This window comes from Dendrobates tinctorius, unplaced genomic scaffold, assembly GCF_039654945.1.
Source record: "Dendrobates tinctorius isolate UK_male_01 unplaced genomic scaffold, ASM3965494v1 ptg000245l, whole genome shotgun sequence".
Lineage (NCBI taxonomy): Eukaryota > Metazoa > Chordata > Amphibia > Anura > Dendrobatidae > Dendrobates > Dendrobates tinctorius.
In genome coordinates this window covers 1,478,255-1,492,263 of record NW_027361912.1, presented here as the reverse complement: position 1 = coordinate 1,492,263, position 14,009 = coordinate 1,478,255, and the positions used below count along the sequence as shown (strand labels likewise).

The 14,009-nt window shown below is 46.0% G+C and overlaps 1 protein-coding gene across 2 annotated transcripts in view; it reads right to left on the bottom strand.

The window, feature by feature from the left end:
* The window catches only part of LOC141060773 (chromaffin granule amine transporter-like), a 116,922-nt gene that overhangs the window by 85,753 nt on the left and 17,160 nt on the right, over positions 1 to 14,009 (bottom strand). The window contains exon 1 of one of the 2 annotated variants that reach the window (XM_073557127.1): positions 2,062 to 2,289. The exons of the other annotated variant lie outside the window; for it this stretch is intronic. Within the exon in view, the coding sequence (XP_073413228.1) occupies positions 2,062 to 2,074 (13 nt within the window). The 5' untranslated portion in view covers positions 2,075 to 2,289. Of the gene's footprint in view, positions 1 to 2,061; positions 2,290 to 14,009 lie in introns of those variants that run through there. 2 annotated transcript variants of the gene reach the window in all.

The following is a 14,009-nucleotide window of genomic DNA, read 5'->3' as shown; positions in this document are numbered from 1 at the left end:
CATTTGAAAGGTAAGCTTGCTCCCTTCAGCAAGAAAACAGCCAACATACCATACATTCACGATTTGATCACTAAATACAGTTTAAACATTCATTTTCATAAACCTGCAGAAAGACTACATATATAAATACCTGTCTGTGTTTATCAGCTCATGAAATACATTTACAATTGATCAGCTTTGCTTTTTTCTGAAATTGCCTGTGCCCCCGACGACCAATGTGTGAAAATTTTGCACGGGCCAAGCTAGTTAGTTATATACTCCATAAATCTGGCGTTTATGGAAGAGTAACAAGAAAAAAGCCATTTTTGAAAGCCATCAGAAATCCCATTTGCAAAAAGCCATATAGGGGATTCAGTTAGCATGTGGAAGAAGGTGGTCTGGTCAGATGATACCAAAGTAGAACTTTTTGGGCTAAATGCAAAACACTATGTGTACAGAACTAACACTGCACATCACCCAGAAGACATCAATCCTACTGTCAGACATGGTGGTGGTAGCATTATGCTGTGGGAAGGTTTTTCTTCAGCAGATACAGGGAAGCTGGTCAAAGTAGATGGGGAGATAGATGGAGATATATACATGGAAATCCTGGAAGAAAACCTGTTAGAGGCTGTAAAAGACTTGAAACTGGGGCATAGGTTCTCCTTCCAGGAGAACAACGACCCTAAACATCCTGCCAGAGCTACAATGGATGGTTTAGATAATTCACTATGTGAGTGGTCCAGACACAATCCAGACCAAAATCCCATTGAGAATCTGTGGCAAGACTTGATCACCGACATCTCCATCCAATCTCACTGAGCGACAGCAAGTGTACGAAGAAGAAAGGGCAAAATATCGGCCTCTGGTAGAGACAGACCCCAACAAACACTCTGCAGGAATTACAGAGAGGTCTTACGAAGCACTGACTCAGGAGGGATGAATATAAATGCACATCACAATTTTCATATTTATATTTTTAAAAACTTAGAACACCGCTTATCATTTCCTTTATACTTCACAAATGCTTGATACTATGTGTTGGTATATCACAGAAATTCCCAATAAAATAGATTTAATTTTGTGGGTGTAACGTGAAAAAATGTGGAAAAGTTCACAGGGTATGAATACTCTTTCAAGGCACTGTGAATGTTTAGGATTATATCAGATTCATCTATTGCAAATGTTAATGTTACTTTTATAAATTCTTCAACACCAAAACAATTAAAAAAAAATATTCAAAGGTTCCAAAATATGGTCAGGTCTACAGGAAGCCTTCATTAGACCTTCATTTCGGATTATCATGTGTTGCGGATTAATATACATATTATTTCCAGTAGGGAAAGCAATTAGATAGAGGGGGATAAGCAACAATCGGACACCAATGTCGCCTCTTATCCCCACGGACACAATAGAGTCTGACTAATAAAATACAATCTTCCTGATGTTTGCTTCAGATCCCTTTTGGCAATGGGCTAGATAAGAGGTTACACCCCTACTATTAGAATGGGGCCAGGTCGTCCCTTGTCTCTAACCTTTAGGGTAGAAACAGTTTTTAAATATCCAGAATCTATCCCCCCCCCTCCCCATTCACAACATTCGTAAATCTCTTTTGCAAGCTTTTACATGGGACTGCAGCAGCCATTGCAATGTGCAAATAATTCACACCCCAAATATTTAAATGACAGCGTTATCCCTATATATAAAAAAAAGCATAATAATAATATAAAGTGGTGCGCAGCCTATGATTATACTCCAAGTCACTGAAGGCAGATAATAAATATTTGCTAAACGGTCCTAAAAGTTTATAAAGCAGTCATCATCTTTATACAGATGTAGCAGAGCTGAGCATTTTACAGAACAGTCTCGTAAACAGTTAATGACAAACTCAGCTCTGCTACATCTGAATCTCAATGCATTTAGCCCATAATATATATCCATCTAATTTCTTTCATCAGCTTTTCTTCCATTACAATGCATAATGGAAAGAATGGATGAATTGCCCTATGTAGCCACCACCATCCTATAGACCTTTCTATGCATTGATCGGAGAGTTGCAGAGCAGTAAGGATGTGATCTTACCTTCTGAACACATTCGGAGGTGCTGTGGTATTGGGGAGATGTTGGTCTGTCTCTTGTGTCAGTCCAGATCAAATACTCCATCCAATCGCCACTTTATTGTAAACCACCTTCCAGATTTCGCCCTGCAGCAAGCGTGTGCGTCATGGGAAGAGAGGGTTAATAAGGCACTGTCTAGCCTGCTCTCTGTCACTGTTTATCACCTCCATCACAGAGAGAAAAAAAAGAGATAGTGGGATGTGAGTCACTGAACAGTGTTTGCTTTTCCCTATGATTCCCTGGGACAGGCTGACGTGCTCAGTTTTTTGTGCCCGAGAGTGACAAAAGAAAAGGAAATCTCCATATGGACAGATGTAAGTCACCTGGCATATATCATAGGGACATCGCTAGATATTGCTGGTAGGGAGCAATGAGGTAATCATCAAAGTGGGAGAAAGGAGGTCCAAGCCGTGTTTGTCTCCTATTCCGATAAACGGGGAGCAGAACACTCATACTAATCCTTGAAAGGCAAAAAAAAAATTCTGGAAATTCATATTGTTAAGGGGAAAAGACCAACTTGAGGCAATGTCCAAACCCTGTTCTTCTCCTATTCCGATAAACAGGGAGAAGAAACCTCAGACTAGTCCTATGGGGACAAAAAATTCTGGAGATTCATATCGTTAAGGGGAAAAGACCAACTTGAGCCAATGTCAAAGCCCTGTTCTTATCCTGTTCTGATAAATGGGGACGAGAACCCTGAGACTAGTCCTATGGAGACAAAAAATTCTGGAGATTCATACTGTTAAGAGGTAAAGACCAACTTGAGCCAATGTCAAAGTCCTGTTCTTATCCCGTTCCGATAAATGGGGACAAGAACCCTGAGACTAGTCCTTTGGCGGCAAGAAAGTCTGCATGGATTCATATAGTTAACGGGAAAAGACCAACTTGCACCAATGTCAAAGCCCTGTCCTGTTCCGATATATGGTGAGGAAAACCTTGAGACTAGTCCTATGGAGACAAGAAATTCTGGAGATTCATATTGTTAAGGGGAAAAGACCAACTTGAGCCAAAATCAAAGCCCTGTTCTTATCCTGTTGCGATAAATGGGAAGGAGAACCCTGAGACTAGTCCTTTGGCGGCAAGAAATTCTGGAGAGATTCATGTCATTAAGGGGAAAAGACCAACTTGAGCCCATGTCAAAGCCCTATTCTACTCCTGTTCCGATAAATGGTGAAGCAGATCCTTGAGACTAGTCCTATGGAGACAAGAAATTCTGGAGATTCATATTGTTAAAGGGAAAAGACCAACTTGAGCCAAAATCAAAGCCCTGTTCTTATCCCGTTCCGATAAATGGGAAGGAGAACCCTGAGACTAGTCCTTTGGCGGCAAGAAAGTCTGCATAGATTCATATCGTTAAGGGGAAAAGACCAACTTGAGCCAATGTCTCCCCGCAGTGGCTACAAATGTCATTGGTGTTGGGTATAACTGCAATTTTCAGATAAATCCTGATTTATTTTGCACTAATTAAATCCTAGTCTAGTGCAAAACCTACTTGCAATGTCGACTTGTGCAAAACACTCTGGGCAGATTAGTACTTCCAAGTGGAAAAGGTCAACTTGAGCCAGAGCCTGATGGCACCCACAGAGCATTAATCCTTTGGTGCTGAATACTTTTGTTTTACTGCCAAGTGGAAAAGGCCAACTTGAGCCAGAAAATTTTTAACAATAAGAGATAAATAGCTGTGTAGATCTATACTATGACTCGATTATCACACACAGGAGACTTTAGCCGTGACTGACCGTCATTACTATTTCTCTTGGTCAACTTCATTGTAGTACAAGCCCACGATCTGCCGTGTATACGTTTTCTTATTAGGGGGATGAATGAGGACGTGACACAAGACAGTATCATTTGTATTCCTGGTCTAGGACTACAACAGATATGGCAGGTGGATATATTGCACGTCTTTATGAGTTTATTTTACAGACGGCTGATATTACGAGGACGTTGTGCTCCGTGTTATAATAGCTCCGGCAAACATTATTAAATAGGGCAGGAAATTGAAATATACTGTAATCTCTAGTAGCGGGTGAATTACTTGGAGAACAGACTGTGCACTGATAAGAGGTCGACGTCACCGGCTGAAATCCTGGTTATTGTGTCCAGCATTGTATGGGGGCATCACATCACAATGACAGCTATGAGAAACCAAAGGGGGTGGGCTCCTCAGCAATTTTCTAAATATATGTTCTTCTTAACATAGTTTCCCATGATACTCTGTGAATAAAACAATGTATTTTACAGAATATACGTCACCTGACTTTTTTTTTCACCTGGTGTAAACGCCACTGTTCTCCTGAATTTGGCATTGCTTTCCTTTTTTTCCTGCCCCACACCATTCCTGAGATATGGCCTCTTCTTCCTTGTACATAAATCTTGTCTTGTTTACCAAGTGGGTGTGGGCTCCAACTTCTCTCTGTGGGTGTATTATTGAGGACCACACCCATTTGGCTATATATTAAAAAGTAGATTTATATACAGGGAAAATAAGGTCATATCTCAAGTATGGAGAGGTGCAGAAAAAAAAGAAAAACAAGGCCGGATTCACGAGAACAGCGGCATTTACACCAGACCCAAAAATTTATGGCAAGTGACGGGTCCTCTTTAATATTTAAAGGGGTTACCTCATCATCTCTGTCTATATGACATATTTGTACATATAGATGGCATAAAAGGGGGTCCCTCCATTCTGGGCCAGCTTTATCAGCCAGGTGTCCATATACTGCCCAACTTCTCCTCATGTTTGAATAGAGTATTGGTTCCAAGGACTATGGAAGTAAAATGCTCAGCTTATCTGTGTCAGTCCCTCAGACATCAAATAGAGCAGAAAAAAACATGCTTGACCGCAATCACAAGGCCATGGGTGCTTGGATGCAAATTGATCCTAGTGGTTATTGCAACCAAGCAGTGGCGCACTATCCTGTGGGAAGCTGATAAATGTCATTTGTGGGTGGACATCTTGTTGACCTACTCATTTGGCTTTTAAAAAATAGCTTTCTTCCATACAACCTTCATTTGGGCATGGGGCAATAAAACTATCAAGTAGCCAATTGGCTAGTGATGCCACTGTATCAGTCCCTTCTGCTTCTTTCTTTGAGGAACTCCATAGTCTATGAGTATATCTCATTGCTTGATCTCAAACTTACCAACTATTCAGTTTAGGTCCAACCTCAAGGACTCCCCAGTAGCCACCACTTTTGGCTGAGGCTTATGCAAAACTCCACCCCATCTCATGCCTGAATTTGCCAAAAATGTTCATGGGACTATCCAACTGTCTCTTCAGAGGAGAAGAGGACTAGAACTTTAGTGCCACCTATTGGAATCAGCAATCCTAAAAGTCAATAGCGACCTTCTAATGAGCCTTGCCACATGACTTCAGATAAAAGCCAAAACCAGAAGAGTATTGCAAGGCACAAAAGTCTCTTCACCTTGGCATGTCAGACATGACATGTCACTCTCCACAATGGCAGCCACCTATTCCTTCCTAGCCTGATTGCAATGAATGTTTGCAAATATCAAAAGACTGACAGACACTTCCAAACAGAAAGACAAGTGTGAACAGGTACAAGCTTAGAGAGCCACTCTTTATGTAACTAACAAATTATACCTGCACTCTAATGCTATAGCATGCAAACATTGAATATATTAAACTGAAAATGCATTGCTCCTATATAACATACCTTAAAAATGAAGATACTTAGTGCCTAAATTGGCCAATTCCTGTGTGCCCAACGACAAGGCGACCTTCTTTGCTGGGAACCTAATATGATATGATACCTCTCGCAGGCTGAAAGAATACAGTTATATGTGTAGGTTTTCATCACAGCTTGCTTTACATTTAACTTATTTTCTATAGGAGCAAAACAATTCCATATTAATGTATTCCATGTTTGCATACTATAGCGTTACAGAGTACATGTCATGTCGGACGCTATTCACACCACAGCGTCCGGCAGGCAGAGGTAGTTCCACCTCCGTCCACTATAGCCTCAGTGGCGCCGGCTTGATCTTCAGGCTCTCGGGGGTTAATCTTGCTGGAGACCAGGTTGGATGGTTAGTCACGCCCACGGTCTTTAAATAGTCATGCTGGCCTATGGGCGTCGCCGATTATAGCTTGTGTTTCATACCAAGTGGTTCTGGTCTGGAGTGGAGGTGTTGAAGAGAGAGAGATTCGTATCTGGTGGCGTATGATCCGTTGTTATCCTTTCTCCTCCCCATATTTGTGTTTAGTTGTGCCCTGTTCACATTACTGTATATTCCTGTGTGCGTGCGGCGCAGTGCAGTTTAAGTTCTCCCTGTCTGTCATAATTTGTGTGGGGGCTTTGGTGGTGTGACTCCTCACTGGGTGGAGGGTGGAGGGTTAAGTGCAGGGCTGAGCAGGAGATAAGGAAAGGTTGGAGGCTCAGGCATTTGCTCCATCAGCAAAAACCCTGGGTTGAGGGTCAGACAGGGTTTCCCCTAGTTAAAGGTACATCACAGGGGCCCGGGAATTACAGCCTTAGGCCTCTTTCACACTTCAGTTTTTTACAATCAGTCACAATCCGCCAGGTTTTGAAATAAACGGATCCGCAATTTTTTTTTGAGGATCCGTTTTTTTCCCCATTGACTTGCATTATGGGCGGATTGTGATGGATTGCCGTCCGTTGCATCCATTTTTTTTGCGGATCCGCCAAAAGTTGCTGTCCGTTACCATCCTCAAAGATTTCAAAACGGAGCTTGCAACGTTTTTTTTTCTGGCGGATCCTCCAGACACTGTTTTAACCCGAAATTCTTTCTGGCTGCCGGACAACAAAAAAATTCTCTCTCTCTCTCTCTCTCTCTCTCTCTACGATTCCTTTAAAATTCTTCATTTGTCGGATCCGTCAAAAAAACGGACGGGTGGCATCCGTTGTCATCAGTACTACAACGGATCCGCCATCCGTCCTTTTGGCGGATTTTGACTTATGCAAAAAACTGAAGTGTGAAAGAGGCCTTAGTTGACCTAAGCCCCGAGTGACATTATAATCGGCCCACATTTTTCAGGAGTCCATGGATCCCTTAGATTCCATAACCCGCCAGTTGGCGGCGCTGTCCTTACAGGTCTCCGAGTTGAAAGGGGCTGTTCAGCAGAAGGGCCTGGTAGTAGCAAAGGTGCAAACGGCAGCTGCAGGTATCGGTGCAGAGCCGAAGATCCTGCTGCCAGAACGATTTTCAGGGGATCGCAGCAAATTTGTCATATTTCGGGAGGCCTGCAAGTTATACTTCCGCATGCGCCCTATCTCCTCAGGTAATGAGGCTCAGCGGGTAGGGCTGGTGTTGTCATTACTGAGTGGTGACCCCCAAGCATGGGCATTTTCCTTACCAGCTGACCGACTGGCTTTAGCGGAATCTAAAATCCGCGCCCTCTGCCAGGGGGAGCGCTTGGCAGAGGACTATTGTTCGGAATTTCGCCGTTGGGCCGTAGACACACAGTGGAATGACCCAGCACTGCGGAGCCAGTTTATTCATGGGGTATCAGGGAAGGTTAAACAAGCCCTCCCAATGTATGAGACTCCGGCATCGTTGGAGTCTGCCATGAGTTTGGTGATACGTATTGATCGCCGTTTTCGTCAGGGGGCACAGGAGACGCTACCTCTGGGGGAAAGCAGAGGTGCAAGTGTGGTTGAAGTAGATGAGTCCACTGAACCTATGCAGATTGCTGGCGTGGCACAGGTTCAGCCTCGCGCTCCGGGATTCCGGAAGCCCGGAGCATGTTTCTACTGTGTTAAAAGAGGTCATTATGTTAATGTTTGCCCTGTACTACCTAAGAGGGTCACACCGGCGGAAAACTGTTAAGCTCAGAGGGTATGGAGGAGGCCCAACTGAGCGTATGCATATCCTCCATGAGGGTATCTTAATGTATGCTCCCTGCCAAGGTTATTATCGCGGGCAGAGAGCTACCAATATCAGTGTTTGTGGATAGCGGTTCCGCCACCAATCTCATAGATGAGGAGTTTGCACACACCGCCGGGTTTAAGATCGAAAGACTTCCTCACCCCATACAGGTGGTTACCATTAATGCTGTTCCCCTCCCTCAAGGGGAGATTACGGAGTTTGTGGCAGAGGTGAAACTCCACATTGGGGTCCTACATTCTGAGTCGGTTACATGTAGGGTCCTCCGTAATCTCCCAGCACAAATGGTCCTGGGTTTTCCATGGTTGTCCAGGCACAACCCGGTAATTGATTGGAAAACTCAGGACATAGTACAATGGAGTGGTTTCTGCCAAGACAATTGCTTGGCCACATGTGTGTCCGCCGTGACGCCCAGCCTGCCGGAGGCTTTGCAGGATTTCGCAGATGTTTTCTCTGAGAGGGGTTGCTCAGAACTGCCTCCACATCGAGCCTATGACTGTGTGATTAGGGTAAAACCCGGGGCCAAATTACCTAAGGCCAGGATGTTTAATATTTCTGGTCCTGAGAGACAAGCTCTGAAAGACTACATCGCGGAGAGTCTGAGCAAAGGACACATCCGGCCTTCGTCCTCGCCTGTAGCCGCGGGGTTTTTCTTCATTAAGAAGAAAGATGGGGGGTTACGCCCGTGTCTGGATTTCCGAGAGTTAAACCAGATTACTATCCGTGATCCCTACCCAATGCCGTTGATCCCGGATTTGTTCAACCAGGTAGCGGGGGCGAAATGGTTTTCCAAGCTGGACCTCAGGGGGGCGTATAACCTCATAAGGGTCCGTCAGGGGGATGAGTGGAAGACAGCGTTTAACACTCCTGAGGGTCATTTTGAGAGTCTGGTTATGCCGTTTGGGTTGACAACCGCGCCTGCCGTTTTCCAACATTTTATTAATGATGTATTTGCTCATGTCCTGGGGAGATTTGTGATTGTATACCTGGATGATATCCTCATTTATTCTAGCGATCCGGACACTCATTTGGAGCATGTCAGGCAGGTGTTACAGTTGCTCCGGGAGAACCAGCTCTATGCTAAGCTGGAAAAATGTTTATTTTTTGTCCAGGAGTGGCCCTTTTTGGGATATATTGTGTCCGCAGCCGGGTTGTTTAAAATGGACACCGCTAAGGTGCAAGCGGTGCTGCAATGGGAGAGGCCGGAGAGTCTGAAAGCACTCCAGCGGTTCCTTGGGTTTGCGAATTATTATAGGAAATTTATAAAACACTTTTCGACTATCGCCAAACCGCTCACGGACATGACAAAAAAAGGTGCCGATCTGGCGAGCTGGCCTGAGGTGGCTATACGTGCATTTGAGCGTCTGAAGAAAAGTTTTGCTTCAGCCCCCATTCTGGTGCAACCAGACGTGTCTAACCCTTTTGTGGTGGAGGTTGATGCGTCGGAGGTGGGAGTGGGGGCAGTACTGTCTCAAGGCTCGTCCTTGAGCGCGATGCATCCATGCGCCTACTTCTCCAAGAAGCTGTCGCCGGCCGAACGGAATTATCATATCGGCAACAGGGAGTTGTTGGCCATCAAATTGGCTTTTGAGGAATGGCGGCACTTCTTGGAGGGGGCGGCTCACCAGGTCACAGTCATCACCGACCATAAGAATCTGCTCTATCTGGAGTCGGCCAAGCGTCTGTCTCCAAGGCAGGCCCGCTGGGCATTGTTTTTTACTCGTTTCAATTTTCTTGTGACTTACCGTCCCGGGGCTAAAAACACTAAGGCGGATGCTTTGTCTAGGTGTTTTCCGGGGGGAGAACCTCAGGAAGAGCCGGTACCCATCCTCCAGGAAGGGGTAGTGGTCTCGGGTCTCACGACTGAGGTAGAGGCGGAGATTGCCGAGGCCCAAGAGGAGGTACCGCCAGGACTTCCCGCCAACAAATCATTTGTACCCCTGCATCTTCGGCTTAAGGTGTTGAAGGAACACCACGACTCTGTACTGGCTGGTCATCCAGGGGTGAAGGGCACCTTAGAGCTGGTATCGCGTCGTTTCTGGTGGCCCAAAATCCGGCAGGACGTGGTCTCATACGTGGCAGCTTGCATCACGTGCGCTAGGGCTAAGTCACCCCGAACTCGTCCTGCTGGTACGCTACAGCCTCTGGGGGTACCCAATAGGTCATGGACAGAAATCTCCATGGATTTCATCACTGACTTGCCAGCCTCGGTGGGGAACACAGTCATCCTGGTGGTGGTTGACCGTTTTTCAAAGATGGCGCATTTTGTGGCGTTGTCTTCATTGCCCAATGCAAAGACGTTGGCTCAGGTATTTGTGCAGGAGGTGGTCAGACTCCACGGAGTTCCGTCGGACATAGTATCTGATAGGGGTACGCAATTTGTGGCGAGGTTTTGGAAAGCTTTTTGCTCACGTTTGGGGATCAAGTTGTCACATTCATCGGCGTTTCATCCACAGTCTAATGGACAAACTGAGCGCATGAACCAAAATCTAGAGCAGTATTTACGATGCTTTGTGTCCGACAACCAGGTGGAGTGGTCTACTTTCCTTCCTCTGGCCGAATTCGCGTTAAATAATCACCGCCAAGAGTCATCGGGAGAGTCTCCGTTCTTTTGTGTTTACGGTCAACATCCTCAGTTTTGTACCTTACGTCAGGGTGACTCGGGGGGTGTCCCGGAGGAGGATCAGCTAGGAGCCCAATTGTCATCGGTCTGGAGGAGGGTGAAACAGCGTTGAGCATGAGTGCTAGGTACAAACGGGTGGCTGACAGTAGACGCGTGCCAGGTCCGGACCTGTGTATGGGTGAATGGGTGTGGTTAGCTACGAAGAACATAAAACTCAAAATTCCATCTTTAAAACTGGGTCCAAGGTTTATTGGGCCTTTTAGGACTTCTGCCATCATTAACCCAGTGGCTTATCGGTTGGAACTTCCTGCGGTGTACAAGATACACAACGTGTTTCACAGGGCTTTATTGAAAAGGGTGGTAGGCTCGGTGGACACGACGCCGATGCCACCTCCAGTCATGGTGGATGGCGATTTAGAGTTTGAGGTCGCCAAGGTAGTGGACTCTCGAGTAGTACGCCGTACTCTTCAGTATTTGGTGCACTGGCGGGGGTATGGTCCGGAGGAGAGGTCTTGTGTTCCAGCCTCAGACATACATGCGAATCGGCTGGTCAGTTCCTTTCACCATCGTCATCCGGACAAGCCGGGTCCTATGAGTCTTGAGGGTCCGGGGGTCCCTCGTAGAAGACGGGGTAATGTCATGTCGGACGCTATTCACACCACAGCGTCCGGCAGGCAGAGGTAGTTCCACCTCCGTCCACTATAGCCTCAGTGGCGCCGGCTTGATCTTCAGGCTCTCGGGGGTTAATCTTGCTGGAGACCAGGTTGGATGTTTAGTCACGCCCACGGTCTTTAAATAGTCATGCTGGCCTATGGGCGTCGCCGATTATAGCTTGTGTTTCATACCAAGTGGTTCCGGTCTGGAGTGGAGGTGTTGAAGAGAGAGAGATTCGTATCTGGTGGTGTATGATCCGTTGTTATCCTTTCTCCTCCCCATATTTGTGTTTAGTTGTGCCCTGTTCACATTACTGTATATTCCTGTGTGCGTGCGGCGCAGTGCAGTTTAAGTTCTCCCTGTCTGTCATAATTTGTGTGGGGGCTTTGGTGGTGTGTCTCCTCACTGGGTGGAGGGTTAAGTGCAGGGCTGAGCAGGAGATAAGGAAAGGTTGGAGGCTCAGGCATTTGCACCATCAGCAAAAACCCTGGGTTGAGGGTCAGACAGGGTTTCCCCTAGTTAAAGGGACATCACAGGGGCCCCGGGTATTTCAGCCGTAGTTGAACTAAGCCCCGCGTGACAGTACAGCTTTAATTTGGTTGTTTGCAAGGAACGTTTGGACTCACCTGTTGAGGAGGACACACTAACCTGCAGGTCTGAATGAACACAAGTACAAAGGCGATGGCACAGCAGGTTGGATTTACTCCATGGTATGTGAAATAAGAACCATGGTATGTGAAATAAGAATGACTAAGACCACCGGTTATGTTGGACGGCAAACAAACAGTTTTGGCCGGACACCGGATAGCAGATAAAGGGTCAAATGGCAGATCTGAAACAAAATATACATGCAGGTTGAAGACACTACAGTAGTTTGCAGAGAAGATTGCAGCATAATGTGAACAGGCTCCAGATATCAATTCATAATGCTTACAGCAGATGATGGGTTAAAGAGGCCCTCCCTTCTATATCTTTTTTAAATAAATCTGTGTATATGTGCATAAAGTGTAGTGTGAATATGTTAATATACTCGCCTACCACTGCTCTCTGTACTCAGTGCTCTCCGTGACCCAGAGTGGTGTTTACAATATAAGCCTATGGAGCATCAAAACAAGGTTTCTTCGGCTTTCATTGAAAAAGAGATTTCCAGCTTGCGCATAGAGCATGGAGTGAGCTGGTTAGTCACAATTCTGGTGACGCCACCGAGAAGCAAAGCACAACTATGCTGGACTTCGGAGAGTGCAGCGGTGAGTAAATGAATACACTCACACTACAATACATGCATATATACAATATATACACATATTAAATCAATAAAAATATAGATGGGAGGCTGGGGTGGACATGCCACTGTGGCAACTGCACAGGGGCCCCGGAGGAGAGGGGGCCCGATCAGCAGCTGAAATGTCTTGTTCTCTGCTAGAGCCAGTGGCAGAATCTCCACTAAAGGAGAAGGGGGCCCATACCTAAGTCTTTTGCGGTCAGAGAGGGGTGTGCACTCTGCTGTATATGTTACAAGGGGACCCTTCCTCTCTTCCTAGTTGATGCTGCCACTGGCTCTATCATGTAGGAGCCCGGGATCCCTGGACATGTTCTCGGCTTTTCTGCGTCATTCAGGCAAATGCAGGTACAAGCCTGGAAAGCATGGCTGATCTCAGCCAATCCTGTCTCCTGCCTCTACGCTGCCTATGACTGCAGCTGGGATCAGCCTCAGAGCACTCAGTACAGCTGGCAACTCTCCTTTCTTCTGAGCAGTTCTGAGAAATAAACTGCCCTACTAATGTTCACATGAGCCATCACAGAAATTCCGCCTGTAGCTACCTCCACCCCCTGTACCGAGGGGATTTATTAGAAAACCACTGCACTGGCCCGTTCAGAAGCAGTAGCTGCAGTGTAAATGCTGCCTGAGTTGGCCAGGGCAGTCGTTCCCCAATCTTTAAAGCCCCCTCACTACAGGGGGTGGTGTGTGGCTATAGTGGGGAGGGGAGGCTGATGTAATGGCCGACGTTCACATGGGTCAGGCACCTGCCAGAACTTCTCAGAAGGAAGAAGGAGTGTCAAATTCACTGGTAGATTGGAACACTCGGCTGCACGCAGAGGTAGTGATGGGAACACTGCGCCTTTAAGGATGAACTTGGTTTATTAGTACAGCATATAATCATAGAATCATAGAGTTGGAAGGAACCTCCTGGGCCATCTGGTCCAACCCCCTGCTCAAAGCAGGATTCGCTAAATCATCCCAGTCAGATGTCTGTCCAGCCTCTGTTTGAAGACTTCCATTGAAGGAGTACTCACCACTTCTCGTGGCTGCTTGTTCCACTCATTGATCACTCTAACTGTCAAAAAGTTTTTTCTAATATCTAATCTGTGTCTCCTCCCATTCAGTTTCATCCCATTGCTTCTAGTCTTTCCTTGTGCATATGAGAATAAAGTCGATCCTTCTTCAATGTGACAGCCCTTTAGATATTTGTAGACAGCTATGAAGTCTCCTCTCAGTCTTCTCTTTTGCAAACTAAACATTCCCAAATCCTGCAACCTTTCCTCATAAGACAGGGTGCAGACCGGTCACCATTCTGGTCGCTCTTTTCTGAACTTGCTCCAGTTTGTTGATGTCTTTTTTAAAATGTGGTGCCCAAAACTGGACACAATATTCCAGCATAAACCAAGGTTTTAAGCACAAAAATAAAACACAGCCCTTTGGGCAAAACAGCAAAACAAAACAAACCGGTAGCACTACGTGCAGTCCTTGCACTAGTGGGGGTTG